Raw genomic sequence first — 20113 nt, 5'->3', positions numbered from 1 at the left:
ACCTGCCCCCACAAGAGCACTGGCTGGTATAAACAGCCAGGAATTCTGCAGCCCCTCTGTGTGACCAAGGACTATTTTTTTGTAGCAGGAACTCCTTTGCATATTAGGCCACACACCCCTGATGTAGCTAATCCTCCAAGAGCTTGCAGGGCACTTAATACAGGACCTACTGTTAGCTCTTGGAGGATTGGCTGCATCAGTGGGGTGTGGCCTAATATGCAAAGGAATTCCGGCTACAAAAAAAAGCCCTGGTGTGACCCAATGACATGGAGCAGCTGGAACCCCAGGTTTTGGAGCTACTCAGGCACAGAGGTGGCAAGGGGACATCCAGACAGGGAGCTGAGGAGGTGGGTAGGTGGAAACCAGAAGCCCCGGGCCCTGGCAACCCCCCCCACTGCAGGGCATGCTGTTGCCCGCCCAGGTTGGTGCCCCTCCACTGAGCCCCCTTTCCTTGGGGACCTCCTGCTCCGGGGGAGGGGCAGAAGGAAGTGCCTCTCACCTGGGGTGACCTTGCTCTGCTTGAAGGACTCTGCCAGGTTGCCCATCTCTTCCTCGGTGAGCAGAAGGTTGAGGTTGTCCTGGGTTGGGGTGGCAAGAAGAAGAGGAGGGTGGGCATCACTTGGCTTGTTTAAGAAATGAGAAACCAAGTCAGGGGTGAAAAAAGCCCCCTTTTGAGGATGGCGGGTGGCCTCATGGCTTCCTTTGCAGTGTGAGGAAGGAGGCTGGACTAGATGGACCCTCACTGGTCTGACCCAGCAGGGCTCTTCTCATGTTCTTCTCAGGGGAAGGCCTCGGCCTCTCTGCCCTGTTGCTGGCCCTCCAGAGGAACTGGTTGGCCCCTGTGTGAGACAGGAGGCTGGACTAGGTGGACCCTCACTGGTCTGACCCAGCAGGGCTCTTCTGAAATTCTTCTCAGGGGAAGGCCTCGGCCTCTCAACCCTCTTGTAGGCCCTCCAGAGGAACTGGTTGGCCACTGTGTGAGAGAGGAGGCTGGTCTAGATGGACCCTCCCTGGTCTGACCCAGCAGGGCTCTTCTGATGTTCTTCTCAGGGGAAGGCCTCTGTCTTTCTGCCCTGTTGTTGGCCCTCCAAAGGAACTGGCTGGCCACTCTGTGAGGCAGGAGGCTGGGCTAGATGGACCCTCACTGGTCTGACCCAGCAGGGCTCTTCTGATGTTCTTCTCAGGGGAAGGCCTTGGCCTCTGTGCCCTGTTGTTGGCCTTCCAGAAGAACTGGTTGGCCCTTGTGTGAGATGGGAGGCTGGACTAGATGGACTCTGATCCAGAAGGGCTCTTCTTAAGTACAACAGTTCTCCAAACAATAGAGATCAGTTCCCTTGGACAAAATGGCTGCTTTGGAGGGTGAAAGCTATGGAATTTCACCCCACTGAGGCCCCTCCCCCCCTCCAAGCCCACCCTCTTCAAGCTCTACTTCTAAGATCTCCAGGTGTGTCCCAATCTGCAGTTGGCAACCTGACCAATACAGGGCAGCCATGCCCACACTCCTGCCCAGGAGGGAGCGAGCTGCCTTGCCCCACCCGCAGGCCTTACACAGCGGTAGCAGCTCCAGCCGGTCTCGGTGTGGGCGGCCTCGATGAGGTCAGTGGCTTTGTCCTGGGGCAGGAGGCCCATCCGGCGCAGGCAGCCGTCGTGGTAGACCCGGGTGCAGACCCGGCAAGGGAAGAGGCTCTCAGCCGTCCACACCTCGCAGACGTCACACATCTCATCGTTGGTCACCTGCAAGGAACAGGAAGGGGAGGGAGGTCCAGGGGGGCTGTCAAGGCTAGGGTTGCCAATCCCCAGGTGGGGGCAGGGGATCCCCTGGTTTGGAGACCCTCCCCCCGCTTCAGGGTCATCAGAAAGCGGGGGGAGGGGAGGGAAATGTCTGCTGGGAACTCTGTTATCTCTATGGAGATTTATTCCCATAGAAAATCATGGAGAATTGATCCACGGATATTTGGGGCTCCGGGGGGGGGGCTGTTTTTTGAGGCAGAGGCACCAAGCTTTCAGTACAGCATCTAGTGCCTCTCCCCAAAATATCCCCCAAGTTTCAAAACAATTGGACTAGGGGGTCCAATTCTATGAGCCCCAAAAGAAGGTGCCCCTATCCTTCATTATTTCCTATGGAAGGAAGGCATTGAAAAGGTGTGCCATCCCTTTAAATGTGATGGCCAGAACTCTCTTTGGAGTTCAATTATGCTTGTTACAGCCTTGATCTTGGCTCCACCCCCAAAGTCTCCTGGCTCCACCCCCAAAGTCTCCTGGCTCCACCCCCAAAGTCCCCAGATATTTCTTAAAATTGGACTTGGCAACCCTAGTCAAGGCAATGCAGGTCCTGTTCTGCATTTGGGCCCCTGGGCAGATTCTACGCTGCAGAAGGGACAAAGGGAGTGCAAACATCTGGAAAGGGACCCAAGACAGTGAGCCATGCTCCCTCTAGGCTGTGGAGTCTTGTGAGCAAAAATTCTGTTTCGTGAGCGACTGGCATAAAAGTTGTGAGCTCCTGCATCAATTGCTTTGCTCTAGGACCATTTTTTCCCCCTGAGCTAAGACAACAATGTGCGAGCCCTAGTCTAAAAAACTGTGAGCCAGCTCACACTAACTCAGCGTAGAGCAGACACTGATTGCGAGTGCTGGAAGGGAGTTGAGCTGATGTACCCAAGAGGCTGTGCTATGAATTGGAAAGTCCCTGGTTCAATTCTTACCAGTTCATAAGCTCACTAGCTGGCCTGAGGCATGCAGGCCCACCCTAAGCTTCTGGTCTACTTTATGGGGCTAATACTGCCAGCCCACCGAGAGTAGCAAGAGACCTCCAGGGTCATCTAGTCCAACCCCCTGCACAATGCAGGAAAATTCACCTCCTCCCTGCATGTAATCCCTGCTCCACGCCCAGAAGATGGCAAAACAACAACCCCAAAACAACTCCAGGCTCCCTGGCCAAACTGGTCTGGAGAAAGATCCAAGAGGGCAGCCGTGTTGGTCTGAAGCAGTTGAACAAAGCAGGAGTCATAGAAACCTAGAGTTGGAAGGGACCTCCAGGGTCATCTAGTCCAACCCCCTGCACAATGCAGGAAGCTCACAAACACCTCCCCCTAAATTCACAGGATCTTCATTGCTGTCAGATGGCCATCTAGCCTCTGTTGACAAACCTCCAAGGAGGGAGAGCCCACCACCTCCAAGGAGGAAGCCCGTTAGAATCATAGAAGAGTCGGAAGGGAACTCCAAGGTCATCTAGTCCAACCCCCTGCACCATGCAGGAAACTCACAAACACCTCCCCCTAAATTCACAGGATCCACATTGCTGTCAGGTGGCCGTCTAGCCTCTGTTGAAAAACCTCCAAGGAAGGAGAGCCCACCACCTCCGAAGGAGGAAGCCTGTTCCACTGAGGAACTGCTGTAACAGTCAGGAAGTTCATAGAATCCTAGAGTTGGAAGGGACCTCCAGGGTCATCTAGTCCAACCCCCTGCACAATGCAGGAAACTCACAAACACCTCCCCCTAAATTCACAGGATCTTCATTGCTGTCAGATGGCCATCCAGCCTCTGTAGAAAAACCTCCAAGGAAGGAGATCCCACCACCTCCCGAGGAAGAAGCCTGTTCCACTGAGGAACCGCTCTAATGGTCAGGAAGTTCTTCCTAATGTTGAGCCGGAAACTCTTTTGATTTAATTTCAACCCATTGGTTCTGGTCCTACCTTTCGGGGCCACAGAAAACAATTCCACACCATCCTCTATAGGGCAGCCCTTCAAGGACTTGAAGATGGTGATGCTATCACCTCTCAGCCGCCTCCTCTCCAGGCTAAACATCCCCAGCTCCTTCAACCTTTCCTCTGAGGACTTGGTCTCCAGACCCCTCACCATCCTCATCGTCGGATGAAGTGTGTTTAGAGCACACGAAAGCTTATGTTCTGAATAAAACTTGGTTGGTCTTAAAGGTCAACTTGACTCCTGCTTTGGTCTGGAGACAAATTGCTGCCTGAGCCCAAAGTGGAGAACAGCCTTTCGCTGCGGGTGTCAGAGAGGGCCACAAGAATTAAGCCCTGAGGCAGCCCTTCCTGACCTCTTTCCCCTGATCTGCCTAAATCCACAGAATTTAGACTAGTCCCGCCACCAGAGTTGGTTCCAGGGCTTCCGTTGCTCCAGGTGAGAGGCACCTGTTGCCTCCTGGCTGCGAATTGGGCCTGTATCAAGTTCCTGTCCTGTAGCTGGCATCAGCCCCGGTGCCAAGCCCTTAGGGAGGACTCGTGCCCTCCGCGTCATGCTGCCCCGAGTGGTCCCTTGGATGGTGCAGGGCTCTGGTTTCGACGCCTTCCTCTTTTGCTGGGCTGCGTATTGTCTCTCCCCTTTCCAAGCCTTTCTCCTCGCCACCCACTTTCTGTGGGCACTTTCTGTGGGCACAAGGTGGTGTTGTCAGGTGGGCACCGCAGGAGGCTGGTATACCCTGGGGCTCTGGTTTGTGGGTGCCACCCTTCTTGCAAAAGTGGTCTGCCTGCACCCAGATGGGTTTTGGCTCTGAGTCTGAGGCAAGCTCTGGAGAACTACGAACACAGGATGGAACATAGAGCTGGAAGGGACCTCCAGGGTCATCTAGTCCAACCGCCTCCGCAATGCAGGAAACTCACAAACACCTCCCCCTAAATTCACAGGATCCGCATTGCTGTCAGAGGGCCATCTAGCCTCTGTTGAAAAACCTCCAAGGAAGGAGAGCCCACCACCTCCTGAGAAGGAAGCCTGTTAGAATCATAGAAGACTTGGAAGGAACCTCCAGGGTCATCTAGTCCAACTCCCTGCACAATGCAGGAAACTCACAAACACCTCCCCTTAAATTCACAGGATCTGCATTGCTGCCAGATGGCCATCCAGCCACTGTTGAAAAACCTCCAAGGAAGGAGAGCCCACCAGCTCCCAACCCCCTGCACAATGCAGGAAACCCCCAAACGCCTCCCCCTAAATTCACAGGATCTTCATTGCTGTCAGAAGGCCATCTAGGTTCTGTTTGAAAACCTCCAAGGAAGGAGAGCCCACCACCTCCCGAGGAGGAAGCCAGTTCCACTGAGGAATTGCTCTAACAGTCAGGAAGTTCTTCCTCATGTTGAACCAGAACCTCTTTTGATTTAATTTCAACCCAAGCTCAAGTTCTAGTTCAACCCATTGGTTCTGGTCCTATCTTCCCATATCCACGTTCTTTTAGAATATTCACTGGATCGCCAAATATGCTTTTGCATTGCCCAGCCCTTTGCCTGTCTCCTGGGGGGGGGGGGGGGCGGGATCAAGGAAGAGGGGCCACTTTGGGGAGGGGGGGCTGTATGGCATGAGGTCCAGATGCAGTCCCTCCCCTCCCCGGCCCACCTGCTCGGGTTGCTCGAGGCTGATCTGGGGGGGCTCGTGGGGGTGCTGGCCCAGTGTGGGGCGCGCCAAGGTGGGCGGGGTGAAGCAGCTGGCGCGGTTGAACTCCTCCGGCTCCACGCCTCGCCCGTCCCGCAGCCGCTCCCAGGCCGCTCTTCGGGTGCTGCTGCCGCCGCTACTCTCCGCCAACCGCCCTCCTGGGCTCCTGGACGCCGTCGCCTCCTGCTCCTCCTCGCGGAGCTCCTGCACCACCACCTCCTCAATGGTCCCCCGACGGCTGGCCACAGCCTCGGACTTGCGCTTGGCTGCTGCAGGCCGCTCCCGCAGCCCGTCCTTAAAGGCTGAGACCGCCAGGCTCACCTTCTGCACCTGCTCCACCGTCTGGCGCTTGGACAGCAGCAGCCCCATGGCGGATCCTGTGGCCGAGAGAGAAGAAGAAGATACTGGATTTATATCTTGCCCTCCACTCGTCACCTCAGAGTGGTTCACAATCTCCTTTCCCTTTCTGCACCACAACAGACACCCTGTGAGGCGGGTGGGGCTGAGAGAGCTCTGGCAGCAGCTGCCCTTTCAAGGACAACCTCTGTGACAGCTCTGGCTGACCCAAGGTCATTCCAGCAGCTGCAAGTGGAGGAGTGGGGAATCAAACCCGGTTCTCCTAGATGAGAGTCTGTGCACTTAACCACTATGGCTGACCCAAGGTCATTCCAGCAGCTGCAAGTGGAGGAGTGGGGAATCAAACCCAGTTCTCCCAGATAAGAGTCCGTGCACTTAACCACAATGGCTGACCCAAGGCCATTTCAGCAGCTGCAAGTGGAGGAGTGGGGAATCAAACCCGGTTCTCCCAGATAAGAGTCCACACACTTAACCACTACACAAAACTGGCTCTCACAGAAGCTGCCCTTTCAAGGACAGTGTGAAGGCTATGGCTGACCCAAGGCCATTCCAGCAGGTGCAAGTGGAAGAGTGGGGAATTAAACCCGGTTCTCCCAGATAGGAGTCTGCGCACTTAACCACTATGGCTGACCCAAGGCCATTCCAGCAGCTGCAAGGGGAGGAGGGGGGAATCAAACCCAGTTCTCCCAGATAAGAGAGCTTTGGCTGACCCAAGGCCATTCCAGCAGGTGCAAGTGGAGGATTGGGGAATCAAACCCGGTTCTCCCAGATAAGCGTCAACACACTTAACCACTACACCAAACTGGCTCCCTGCAGGTGGCGACTGGCTATCATCAAAGGCTTTGCACGCTTTCCCCAGGGCCACAGCCAGGATTTCATTTTTGATGGTGCTCACAGCAGGATTTGTTGTTGCAGGGTTGGGCAAGGGGCAGCCTTGGGCTCTTGGCACTGTAAGCTGCCTTGATTTCCACAAGATAACCTCCCCCCACCCCCCTTTGCTCTGCATGCTGTGCTAAGGAAAGGGAGAGGAGAAAGTGAAAAGACCAGCAGCAACGAGTTGGGAATCACCAACTCCTGAGATCACCCAGCCTCCAGTTTCTTAGAATCCTAGAGTTGGAAGGGACCTCCAGGGTCATCTAGTCCAACCCCTGAGCAATGCAGGAAACTCACAAACACCTCCCCCTAAATTCACAGGATCTTCATTGCTGTCAGATGGCCATCTAGCCTCTCTTTAAAAACCTCCAAGGAAGGAGAGCCCACCACCTCCTTGAAAAAGTGGTCTGCTTGCACCTTTGGTGTAGTGGTGAAGTGTGTGGACTCTTATCTGGGAGAACCGGGTTTGATTCCCAACTCCTCCACTTGCAGCTGCTGGAATGGCCTTGGGTCAGCCAGAGCTCTGGCAGGAGTTTTCCTCGAAAGGGCAGCTTCTGGGAAAGCCCTCGCAACAGACACTCTGTGAGGTGAGTGGGGCTGAGAGAGCTCTCACAGAAGCTGCCATTTCAAGGACAGCTCTGCGACAAGCGGTTATGGCTCTGAGTCTGAGGCAAGCCCTGTGCGTGTGTGTGGAGGGGAGGTAAAGGAGAGCCACCCTAAGACTCTGACATTTGAAGTGGAGGGTAGGATATAAATCCAATATATCTTCTTCCAAGGAGTGGAGCTATGTCTTAAAAAGGATATGGCAGAGCTGGAAGAAGAAGGGCTGGAAAGGCTGAAACAATTTCATACTAGACCGTTAATCCTGGTTTAGCCCTGTCCCCAAACTGACATTTTACATTAGAAGCAGAGAAACCAACTCTGTGACTCTATGATTTTAGTGTGGAATGTCAGCTAAACCAGGATTAAAGGTCTAGTATGAAATTGGTCTGGAACTTTGGCCTTCAGAACTGACCCAGCTCAGCGGTTATGGATATCACGGAGTGCCAAAAATGTGCTTCCAAATGAAATGAAGCCTGAGCTCTCTGTAGAAGCTAAAACAACTAAAGCCAGGCTATTGTATGCTGGTGACACTATGAGAAGGGAAGGCCTGCTGGAAAAGGCAACCATGGCTAGGAAAAGCGGAAGGTAACAAGAAAAGAGGAACAAAGCAGGAGTCAAGTTTCACCTTTAAGACCAACCAATTTTTATTTAGAATGTAAGTTTTCATGTGCTCTTAAGTCCACTTCCTCAGACGTTTCCGACTCTGGGGTGACGTTGCTTTCACAACGTTTTCACGGCAGACTTTTTATGGGGTGGTTTGCCATTGCCTTCCCCAGTCCTCTATGCTTCCCCCCCAGCAAGACCTGAGTTCAATTCCGGCAGAAGCTGGATTCAGGTAGCCGGCTCCAGGTTGATGCAGCCTTCCATCCTTCCGAGGTTGGTCAAATGAGTCCCCAGCTTGCTGGGGGGAAAGTCTAGATGACTGGGGAAGGCAATGGCAAACCACCCCGTCAAAAGTCTGCTGTGAAAACGTTGTGAAAGCAACATCACCCCAGAGTCGGAAACGACTGGTGCTTGCACAGGGGACCTTTCCTTTCCTTTCCTGCCGCCAAGTGGGGGGTGGGTGGGCGCACGTGTATTTGTTCTTGGTCTCCTGTGTCAGCACGGCCCTTGCGAAACACCCCCCCCCCCGCAATGCGCGCACACAGGCTTGCTTCCTGGTAGCACACAGACTCCTCGTCTGCCGCATGCCCTGAGAAGTTCCCTCAGATGCTGTGCAGGGATCCAGACAGCTTGCTCGAGCGCCCCCCCCTCCACTTGGCATTCCCAGGCACCCATCCTGTCCTCCTTTGCTAGCTCGGCTGCATTTGGGTGCTATCGATTCTGTCTCCCGTTGCCAGGGAAACCCAGGATCCCACCCCCGGGATTTGGCAGGTGAACCATTTGCGAGCGCTCATCTCTGCTAAAAACTGCACCGGCCTCCCCCCTCCCTCCCTCCCCGCTGCATTTGCTGTTATTATTGGGGACTGATGCCCGCTATTGATCGCTGGCAGCGCAAGGGTGGCCTGATGCGGCAAGGCTGCCCTTTCTGCCTGTCTGGGAGAGAACGGCTTCCCAAGGGGAGCCGGTGCCTGACAGAAACTGCCGCGGAGGCAACGGGCAACAGGGCTCGCGAGTGGCAAAGAAATCGCACCGTCTGGATCTGCAGCAGGGATTCGGAAAGCTGCCAGATGCCTTTAGACACCCTTCATTCTCAAGCACCCGCGAGTTGTTTGGGAACCCTAGAAGCTCCCCTCCCCCCCAAGCTGTTTTATATTGAATCAGACTCCCCCCCTCTGGGTCCATCAAGGTTGCTATAGTCTACTCAGACTGGCAGTGGCTCCCCAGGGTCTCAAGCAGAGAAGCTTCTTTCCCATCACCTCCTGCTGGGTCCCTTTAACTGGAGATGCCGGGGACTCATCCGGAGGGCCAGGGCAATCTAGTGCAGGGGTCCCCAACCCCCGGTCCGTGGACCGGTTCCGCTCTGTGGCCTGTTAGCAACCGGGCCATGAGTTGTATAATTATTTCATTATATGTTACAGTGTAATAATAATAATATAATATGACGATGATGAAGACATTGGATTTATATCCTGCACTTCACTCCACATTTCAGTCTCAGAGCCGCCACAATCTCCTTTACCTCCCCCCCCCAACAACAGAAACCCTGTGAGGTGGGTGGGCCTGAGAGAGCTCTCCCAGAAGCTGCCCTTTCAAGGACAACTCCTGTGAGAGCTCTGGCTGACCCAAGGCCATTCCAGCAGCTGCAAGTGGAGGAGTGGGGGATCAAACCCGGTTCTCCGATCAAACCCGGAGAGCCAGTTTGGTGTAGTGGTTAAGTGTGCGGACTCTTACCTGGGAGAACCGGGTTTGATTCCCCACTCCTCCACTTGCACCTGCTGAGATGGCCTTGGGTCAGCCATAGCTCTGGCAGAGGTTGTCCTTGAAAGGGCAGCTGCTGTGAGAGCCCTCTCCAGCCCCACCCACCTCACAGGGTGTCTGTTGTGGGGGAGGAAGGTAAAGGAGATTGTGAGCCACTCTGAGACTCTTCGGAGTGGAGGGCGGGATAGAAATCCAATATCTTCTTCTTCTTCTTCTTCTCCCAGGTAAGAGTCCGCACACTTAACCACTACACCAAACTGGCTCTCCCAGAAGCTGCCCTTTCAAGGACAATATGAGGGCTATGGCTGACCCAAGGCTGTTCCAGCAGCTGCAAGTGGAGGAGTGGGGGATTGAACCCAGTTCTCCCAGATAAGAGTCCGCACACTTAACCACTACACCAAACTGGCTCTCTGTAAGGGGCATCCCGTTTCCCCCTCCCACACTATTTTCTCTTTCCCTTCCCTCCACAGCCTCTTCTCTTTTCCTGCCTTCCTCTCTCCTTCCCACCAGAAGAAGAAGACTGCAGATTTATACCCCACCCATCTCTCTGAATCAGAGACTCAGAGTGGCTCACAATCTCTTATATCTTCTCCCCCACAACAGATACCCTGTGAGGTGGGTGGGGCTGAGAGAGCTCTGACATCAGCTGCCCTTTCAAGGACAACCCCTACAAGAGCTGTTGCTGACTCAAGGCCATTCCAGCAGGTGCAAGTGGAGGATTGGGGAATCAAACCAAGTTCTCCCTGAGAAGAGTCCGCACACTAAACCACCACACCAAACTAACAGAAATAAAGTGCGCAATTGTATCATCCCGAAACCATCGCGCGCACCCCCCCAGTCCCTGGAAAAATTGTCTTCCGCAAAACCGGTCCCTGGTGCCAAGAAGGTTGGGAACCACTGGTCTAGTGGTTAAGACAGACGGAGTCTATTTTGGAGAATCAGGTTTGCTTCCCCAATCCTTTTCCTCCACCTATAGCCTGTCTCAGACCCAGAGCCAAAGAAAAGACAAATAGAGTTCAAGATCTTTATTTCAGCTTCATGGGCATACACACGCGTTGTCAGAACTGACAATCCCGCCAGTTATCTCAGTTTATAAACCTTCGCCCTGGCCGTTATAATTCAAGCCAAAGCGCGCCAAGCTAAAGCGGGGGTTTTGCGTGGGCTTTCTATTAAGCTCTCACCCCTTCAGGTGTCGTTATCGCTTCTCCGGTCGCTTCTGCTCCTGTTCACGGCCTTGATTACCTAGCAACTAGCCACCTCCCAGACGTACCATCCTCCCTTCAGATAAGCAACGAGCAGCAACTACATCAAAGCTGCATAGCTAGCACAAGCACCGTATTGTATAACTGGATACGTATGACAAGAGGAACAAGATGGAGTGACTCTTGACAGCCTGCTGGGGGTCCTTGGGTTATTCACAGTTCTCTCCTTGCCTCACAAGGAAGGGGCGGAGACTGAAAGCTGCTCAGAGACTCCTCAAGGTAGAGAAAAGCAGGCCATCAACACCAACGCTTCTGCTTCTTGAACCTGAGACCTTCTGCGTACCAAAACAGCGGCTCTCCCACTGAGCTACAGACCCTCCCCATCAAATTCACGATTGTGGGGGGTGGGGTTGGCTCTCCAGGGTCTCTGCCTGAAGTCTTTTGCATCACCCCCTGCCAAGCAGAGGCTCTCCCATGAAGCCACAGCCCTCCCCCCCCCTTCTTATTGTATCTGCTGCATCCCCCAAGGACAAAGAGAGGGGCCAGCTGCCCTACTGGGTAGACCTTCCGAACGTCTTGGAGGAGCAGCTGTGGAGTGGGGTGGCCCCAGTGCAGACAGCCAACCCTCGATAGAGGAGAAGAAGACTGCAGATTTATACCCCGCCTTTCTCTATGAATCAGAGTCTCACAGCAGCTCACGGTCTCCTATATTTTCTCCCCCCACAATGGACACCCTGTGAGGTGGGTGGGGCTGAGAGAGCTCTCCCAGAAGCTGCCCTTTCAAGGACAGCTCTGTGAGAGCTATGGCTCACCTAAATCCATTCCAGCAGCTGCAAGTGGAGGAGGCGGAGACTGGATTTATACCCTCCCTTCACTCGTGGCGCAGAGTGTTAAAGCTGCAGTACTGCAAGCCTAAGCTCTGCTCACGACCTGAGTTCGATCCCAGCAAAAGCTGGTTCAGGTAACTGGCTTGAGGTTGACTCAGGCTTCCATCCTTCTGAAGTCGGTAAGATGAGTACCCAGCTTGCTGGGGGGGGGAGCGTAGATGACTGAGGAAGGCAATGGCAAACCACCCCGTAAAAAGTCTGCCGTGAAAACGTTGTGAAAGCAACATCACCCCAGAGTTGGAAATGACTGGTGCTTGCACAGGGGACCTTTCCTTCCTTTCCTTCACTCGACATCTCAGAAGAATCTCAGAGCAGCTCACAATCTCCTTCACCTTCCTCTCTCACAACAGACAGCCTGTGAGGTGGGTGGGGCTGAGAGAGCTCTGACAGAAGGTGCCCTTTCAAGGACAACTCCTGTGGGAGCTATGGCTGACCCACGGCCATGCCAGCAGCTGCAAATGGAGGAGTGGGGAATCAAACTCATTCTCCCAGATGAGAATCCGCACATTTCACCACTACACCGGGAGGAAGTGCAAATGATACCGATAAAGAGCAAGGGACAGGTGCGAAAGCGATAATGTGCCTGCCCACCTTTGCCTTCCCCGGGGCTCTTCCTCCGGCTGCTCTCTTGACATTTGCACTGCCAGTCGTGATTTTGTTAAGTATCTTCTGAATTGCTGTGAACGACACTCCTCCAAGGGCCGTGCTGCTGACACCGGAGACCGAGGACAAATCCCCGTGGGCCTAGAGCTGCCTGCGCTCAGCTCACCCCGCAAAGGAGATCTGGAGGTGGCTCCTAGGTGGCTCCTGCTGATGTCAGGAGAGAGACGCGGCCAATGCGGCAGTGAGAAAAGCTGCGAGGAACCCAAGGACAGAAGGAGCTGAGATGGGAGACAGGCCGGCAGGGCCGTCAGACTCCGGACGCCTCCTTTAAGCGGCACAGCGGTTTTGCGTGAATGGCAGCCCACTGCAACAGAGGAGCGGTGACCGAAGTCTGGGTGTGCGTGTGCTTTTGCGTCATCGGCATTACGTTTGAACTAAGCCTGACTTGCAGCCTCAGGGAAAATGCAGGCCCCAACCTGTGACAGGTGCTTGCTGGGTTTATAATCTCATAGAACCTCACAGAAAAAAAGCTTATTAATCCACCTAAGAGCTTCATCCTCTTCGTCTGTACACGCCGGGGCCATTGTGGGTGTCTGAGAGGCAGGGGAGGGCTCAGAGTCCCACACAACGGAGGTCTGTGAGCTTCAGCCGGCTTCTGTGGCCAAGAAGTAGAGGCTGGATGTGCTCCTTTTCCCAAAAAAGAGAAGCCAGGGCTGTGACCACACAAAGCCACGTGCTTCTGAGTCAGCTCCAGATTCCCACAAGATCAACAACTTGATCTCATGCAGACTCCTCCATTTCCTCCTACGGAGACACCACCTCATAGGGAGCTCGGTCCGGTTTGGATGGAAATCGTAGCATCATAGAGTTGGAAGGGACCTTTAGGATCATCTAGTCCAACCCCCTGCACAATGAAGGGAATTCACAAACACCTCCCCCTAAATTCACAGGATCCACATTGCTGTCAGATGGCCATCTAGCCTCTGTTTAGAAACCTCCGAGGCAGGAGAGCCCACCACCTCCCGAGGAGGAAGCCTGTTAGAATCATAGAAGAGTTGGAAGGGACCTCCAGGGTCATCTAGTCCAACCCCCTGCACAATGCAGGAAACTCACAAACACCTCCCCCTAAATTCACAGGATCTCCATCGCTGTCAGGTGGCCATCTAGCCTTTGTTTCAAAATCTCCAAGGAAGGAGAGCCCACCAATTCCACACCATCCTCTAGAGGACAGCCCTTCATATACTTGAAGACGGTGATCCTATCACCCCTCAGTTGCCTCCTCTCCAGGCTAAACATCCCCAGCTCCTTCAACCTTTCCTCCTAGGACTTGGTCTCCAGACCCCTCACCATCTCCGTCGCCCTCCGCTGGACCCATTCCAGCTTGTCTAGATCCTTCTTAAAATGTGGTGTCCAAACCTGAACATAATACTTCAGGTGAGGTCTTACCAGAGCAGAGTAAAGCAATACCATCATTTCATGTGATCTGGACACTATACTTCTGTTGATAAAGCCCAAAATTGCATTTGCCTTTTTAGCTACCACATCACACTGTTGACTCATGTTCAGCATATGGTTCACTAAGACCCCTAGATCTTTTTCGCACATACTAGTGCCAATACAAGTCTCCCCCACCCTATAACCATGCATTGGATTTTTCCTGCCTAAATGCAGAACTTGACATTTATCCCCGTTAAAATTCATTTTATTGGTTTCAGTCCAGTTTCCCAGTCTGTCATGATCATCCTGGATCCTGTTTCTGTCTTCAACTGTATTTGCAACCCCTCTCAATTTAGTATCATCTGCAAATTTAATAAGCATTCCCACTATTCCTTCATCCAAATCATTTATAAGGATACTAAAAAACACAGGTCCCAGGACAGATCCTTGAGGCTCTCCACTTGTCACTTCTCTCCAAGAGGATAAGGAACCATTCACAAGCACTTGTTGGATGCGATCTGTCAGCCAGTTACAGATCCACCTAACAGGATCCAAACTACATTTTACCGACTTGTCAACAAGGATATTATGTGGAACCTTATCAAAAGCCTTACTGAAATCAAGATAAACGATGTCTATAGCATTCCCCTGATCCAGCAAGGTAGTCACTTTCTCAAAAAAAGAGATCAGGTTAGTCTGACGTTTTTGAGAAACCCATGCTGGCTCTTAGTAATCACATTCATTCTTTTTAAATGTTCCAGGACCAACTGTTTGATGATTTGTTCTAAAACTTTTCCAGGTATAGATGTCAAACTGACAGGTCGGTAGTTACCCAGATTGTCTTTTTCCCCCTTCTTGAAGATGCGGACAACATTCGCCTGCCTCCAATCTTCCGGCACCTCTCCTGTTCCCCAAGAATTCTCAAAAATAATGGCTAGAGGCTCAGAAATTACATCCACAAGCTCTTTTAGTACCCTTGGAAATGGGGGAAAGGGTGCCTTCCTATTTCCTGAAGGAAACTGTGACAAGACCAACCCTTTCTGTGCTTCACCTCACTGAATGAAGGCTTATGTGGGGAGTCGCATGGGTCTGAAGCAACAGAACGACATTAGAAGCTGGGGGTTCTAACGGGATCTGAAGCTTGGGCCTGAAACCTGGAGCAAAGCAGGGAATGGAAATGCCTGGAAAGGGAATGTCGGGCCACAGATAAATGCTCGATGGGGTTTCTTGGATCATTCCAAAACTCTCAAAGCTAAGGTTGCCAACTCCATTGGGAAATTCCTGGAGACTTCTTGGTGGGTGGAGGCTGAGTCTGGGGGCTTTGGGTGAAGGGAGAGACCTCAAGAGAGATGTGGTGCTGTCACCTACCCCCCGAAGCCGCCATTTCCTCCAGGCGAGCTGATCTCTGTCAGCGGGAGACCCAGGAGATTTGCAGGTCCCACCCAGAAGTTCCCAGTCCTCAGTGGCAAAGCCGAGCAGGTTAAGAAATTGTCACCTTGGAATGACAAATAAAGAGGTCTGAGGTGGGGGGGCACCATGGGGGTCTCTTGCGCTGATGGGGGGCGGTGGCCAGGTGGAAAGCTGCAGATGGATGCCGAAGGCATGCAGGTAGGGTTGCCAATCCCCAGGTGGGGGCAGGGGATCCCCCAGTTTGGAGTCCCTCCCCTGCTTCAGGGTCATCAGAAAGTGGGGGGAGGGGAGGGAAATGTCTGTTGGGAACTCTATTATTCCCTGTGGAGATTTATTCCCAAGAAAATCATGGAGAATTGATCTGTGGGTATCTGGGGCTCTGGGGGGGGCTGTTTTTTGGGGTAGAGGCATCAAATTTTCAGCATAGCATCTAATGACTCTCTCCAAAATACCCCCAAGTTTCAAAAAGATTGGACCAGGGGGGTACAATTCTATGAACCCCAAAAGAAGGTGCCCCTATCCTTCATGATTTCCTATGGAAGGAAGGCATTGAAAAGGTGTGCGGTCCCTTGAAATGTGAGGGCCAGAACTTCCTTTGGAGTTCAATTATGCTTGTCACAGCCTTGATCTTGGCTCCACCCCAATGTCTCCCGGCTCCTCCTCCAAAGTCTCCTGGCTCCACCCCCAAAGTCCCCAGATATTTCTTGAATTGGACTTGGCAACCCTAGGTGGTAGGCACTTTGGATCCATTCCTGCCCAAGCCGCATCTGCTGCACAGGCATAAGTGGGGGGAGGGCGTGTGCATGGGGGAGGGGGACTCTCGCTCGCCCTCCTGCCCCATAGCTGCTGACAGCTGGGCGCAGTAAGTGTAGCCGTGGGGGGGGGGGGTGCGGGCGGGGGCTTTGTTTGCCATTGAAGCAAATGTCACAACGCATTGAACATGAACAAACCAGGAGGCCTTTTCCATTGCAAAGGGAAACAAAGAGAAGGGCTGCCTTTCTGCTCCGCATGCGGGAAGAGCCGCTGAAGCCTGCCTGACCCCTAAAGCAAAAGGACTTTCCGAGGGGGCACCGTCGCCCCTTCCTCGCCCTGTAGCCCCCGGGCGGCTTCCTTGCAGTGGGAGCCACAGCCCTGCTCTGCGCAAGGAGAGAGGGCTGCTTTGCCTGCCAGTGGGAGGCGCAGGGGAGCTGCTCTCCTCCGGATCAAGCCCTTCTTCGCGCGTCCAGCCGGGCCTCCTCTCTGCTGCTGCGGGTGGGGAGGGGGAGGAGTTGGGAGTCTGTCCTGGCCCGACTCAGCTGCCGCGCTCAGAGTCGGAAGGCTCCGCTGGGGCTGATGTATCCCCCCGCTGCACCTGCGCCCCCACTCGCTGCTCCGGCCTCTGCTGCCTGCAGGAGACGTTCAGGCACGACAAACGCTGCGGAGACAGAGAGAAGGAGATGGCTGTCCAGAGCTAGAGCTGGAGGCAGGGCCGGATTAACAGTTAGGCAAAGTAGGCACTGGCCTATGGGCCCCACGCCTTTAAGGGCCCCGGGCAGGGCCGTAGCCAGGATTTCAGGTTTGGTGGGGACCACAGTAGGATTTGTTGATTTGGGGGGGGGCACCCAGTTTGGTGGCCCAGGGCTCCTGGCACTGTCAGCTGCCTTGATTTCCACAAGCTAACCCCACTCCCCTTTGCTCTGCATGCTGTGCTATGGGAAGGGAGAGGAGAAAGCAAAAAGGCCAGCAGCAAGGCTACTGCTTGTTAAGAGTAGCGGTGAGCAAACGGGACAGGCTGGGGGCCCTCCAGTGGAGGGGCCAAACACTTGGAAGGGGGGGGGGTTTCCCCCGGGCCCCACTCCTCCCCCCATTTTTCCTCTGCTTGGGGCCCTCCCAGCCTGCATGTGCAGCCAGAAACTGAGCCGCTCCTCGCCTGACTTGCCTGAATATGGCATGTAAAAGGAAGATACAAATGATCCTAAGGGACCATACACATCTGGGCCATTTGCTTTTTGAGATCTTACCGTCAGGTAGACGATATAGAGTGTTGAAGGCTAGGACAAACAGATTTAAGGACAGTTTCTATCCAAGTGCTGTGGTTAGGTTAAATGCAGGGTTATGAAGGATTATCTGTTTTAGATGTATTTAATGGTTTAAATGGTTTTAATGGTTTTATGAATGTTTAATGGTTTTATGAATGTTTATTTAATGGTTTAAATGGTTTTAATGGTTTTATGAATGTTTATCCGTTTTAGATGTATTTAAATGGTTTTAATGGTTTAAATGGTTTAATGGTTTCAGATGTATTTAAATGGTTTATGAATATGTGTGTTTGATGTGTTGGTATGTTTGTGGAAGAGCACCTCATTTCGTTGCTCTCTTTTTGTTGAGAACAATGACAATAAATTCATCTATCTATCTATCTGATGCGGCTGCTGCTGGCATCATCACCAAGTTTGCCTCTCTCTGCCTCTGCCTCAAACTGGAGAGCCAGTTTGGTGTAGTGGGTCAGTGTGCGGACTCTTATCTGGGAGAACCGGGTTTGATTCCCCACTCCTCCACTTGCAGCTGCTGGAATGGCCTTGGGTCAGCCACAGCTCTGGCAGAGGTTGTCCTTGAAAGGGCAGCTGCTGTAGGAGCTCTCTCAGCCCCACCCACCTCACAGGGTGTCTGTTGTGGGGGGGGGAGGTAAAGGAGATTGTGAGCCACTCTGAGACTCTCCGGAGCGGAGGGCGGGATATAAATCCAATATCTTCATCTACCTCACAGGGTGTCTGTTGTGGGGGTGGGAAGACAAAGGAGATTGTGAGCCACTCTGAGACTCTTTGGAGTGGAGGGCGGGATATAAATCCAATATCTTCATCTACCTCACAGGGTGTCTGTTGGGGGGGAGGAAGGTAAAGGTGATTGTGAGCTGCTCTGAGACTCTTCGGAGTGGAGGGCGGGATATAAATCCAATATCTTCTTCTACCTCACAGGGTGTCTGTTGTGGGGGAGGAAGGTAAAGGAGATTGTGAGCCGCTCTGAGACTCTTTGGAGTGGAGGGTGGGATATAAATCCAATATCTTCATTTACCTCACAGGGTGTCTGTTGTGGCGGGGGGGGGGGGAGATAAAGGAGATTGTGAGCCACTCTGAGACTCTCCGGAGTGGAGGGCGGGATATGAATCCAATACCTTCATCTACTTCACAGGGTGTCTGTTGTGGGGGAGGAAGGGAAAGGAGATTGTGAGCCGCTCTGAGACTCTTCGGAGTGGAGGGCGGGATATAAATCCAATATCTTCATCTACCTCACCGGGTGTCTGTTGTGGGGGAGGAAGGGAAAGGAGATTATGAGCCGCTCTGAGACTCTTTGGAGTGGAGGGTGGGATATAAATCCAATATCTTCATCTACCTCACAGGGTGTCTGTTGTGGGGGGGGGGAGATAAAGGAGATTGTGAGCCGCTCTGAGACTCTTTGGAGTGGAGGGCAGGATATAAATCCAATATCTTCATCTACTTCACAGGGTGTCTGTTGTGGGGGAGGAAGGGAAAGGAGATTGTGAGCCGCTCTGAGACTCTTCGGAGTGGAGGGCGGGATATAAATCCAATATCTTCATCTACCTCACCGGGTGTCTGTTGTGGGGGAGGAAGGGAAAGGAGATTATGAGCCGCTCTGAGACTCTTTGGAGTGGAGGGTGGGATATAAATCCAATATCTTCATCTACCTCACAGGGTGTCTGTTGTGGGGGGGGGGAGATAAAGGAGATTGTGAGCCGCTCTGAGACTCTTTGGAGTGGAGGGCAGGATATAAATCCAATATCTTCATCTACCTCACAGGGTGTCCTTTGGGGGTGGGGAGGTAAAGGAGATCGTAAGTCGCTCTGAGACTCTTCGGAGTGGAGGGCGGGATGTAAATCCAATATCTTCATCTACCTCACAGGGTGTCTGTTGTGGGGGTGGGAAGACAAAGGAGATTGTGAGCCACTCTGAGACTCCTCGGAGTGGAGGGCGGGATATAAATCCAATATCTTCATCTACCTCACAGGGTGTCTGTTGGGGGGGAGGAAGGTAAAGGAGATTGTGAGCCGCTCTGAGACTCTTTGGAGTGGAGGGCGGGATATAAATCCAATATCTTCATCTACCTCACAGGGTGTCTGTTGGGGGGGAGGAAGGTAAAGGAGATTGTGAGCTGCTCTGAGACTCTTCGGAGTGGAGGGCGGGATATAAATCCAATATCTTCTTCTACCTCACAGGGTGTCTGTTGGGGGGGAGGAAGGTAAAGGAGATTGTGAGTCGCTCTGAGACTCTTTGGAGTGGAGGGTGGGATATAAATCCAATATCTTCATCTACCTCACAGGGTGTCTGTTGTGTGTGTGTGTGTGGGGGAGATAAAGGAGATTGTGAGCCACTCTGAGACTCCTCGGAGTGGAGGGCGGGATATAAATCCAATATCTTCATCTACCTCACAGGGTGTCTGTTGTGGGGGAGGAAGGTAAAGGAGATTGTGAGCCGCTCTGAGACTCTTCGGAGTGGAGGGCGGGATATAAATCCAATATCTTCATCTACCTCACAGGGTGTCTGTTGTGGGGGTGGGAAGACAAAGGAGATTGTGAGCCGCTCTGAGACTCTTTGGAGTGGAGGGTGGGATATAAATCCAATATCTTCATTTACCTCACAGGGTGTCTGTTGTGGCGGGGGGGGGGGGGAGATAAAGGAGATTGTGAGCCACTCTGAGACTCTCCGGAGTGGAGGGCGGGATATGAATCCAATACCTTCATCTACTTCACAGGGAGTCTGTTGTGGGGGAGGAAGGGAAAGGAGATTGTGAGCCGCTCTGAGACTCTTCGGAGTGGAGGGCAGGATATAAATCCAATATCTTCATCTACCTCACCGGGTGTCTGTTGTGGGGGAGGAAGGGAAAGGAGATTGTGAGCCGCTCTGAGACTCTTTGGAGTGGAGGGCAGGATATAAATCCAATATCTTCATCTACCTCACAGGGTGTCTGTTGTGGGGGAGGAAGGGAAAGGAGATTGTGAGCCAC

General features: G+C 53.1%; 1 protein-coding gene across 1 annotated transcript in view; it reads right to left on the bottom strand.

Annotated features, from left to right (window-relative positions):
* PHF24 (PHD finger protein 24) overlaps positions 1-5760 on the bottom strand; it is a 24375-nt gene extending 18615 nt beyond the window's left edge. Inside the window, exons 1-3 of the mRNA XM_060236471.1 lie at positions 5347-5760; positions 1549-1734; positions 500-578 (exon numbers count right to left, since the gene is read on the bottom strand). Coding sequence (XP_060092454.1) covers positions 500-578; positions 1549-1734; positions 5347-5751 — 670 coding nt within the window. The 5' untranslated portion in view covers positions 5752-5760. The remainder of the gene's footprint in view (positions 1-499; positions 579-1548; positions 1735-5346) is intronic.
* Between the last annotated feature and the right edge of the window lie 14353 nt (positions 5761-20113).

This window comes from Heteronotia binoei, chromosome 4 (genome assembly GCF_032191835.1).
Source record: "Heteronotia binoei isolate CCM8104 ecotype False Entrance Well chromosome 4, APGP_CSIRO_Hbin_v1, whole genome shotgun sequence".
Lineage (NCBI taxonomy): Eukaryota > Metazoa > Chordata > Lepidosauria > Squamata > Gekkonidae > Heteronotia > Heteronotia binoei.
This window is presented reverse-complemented; position numbering and strand designations above follow the sequence as displayed.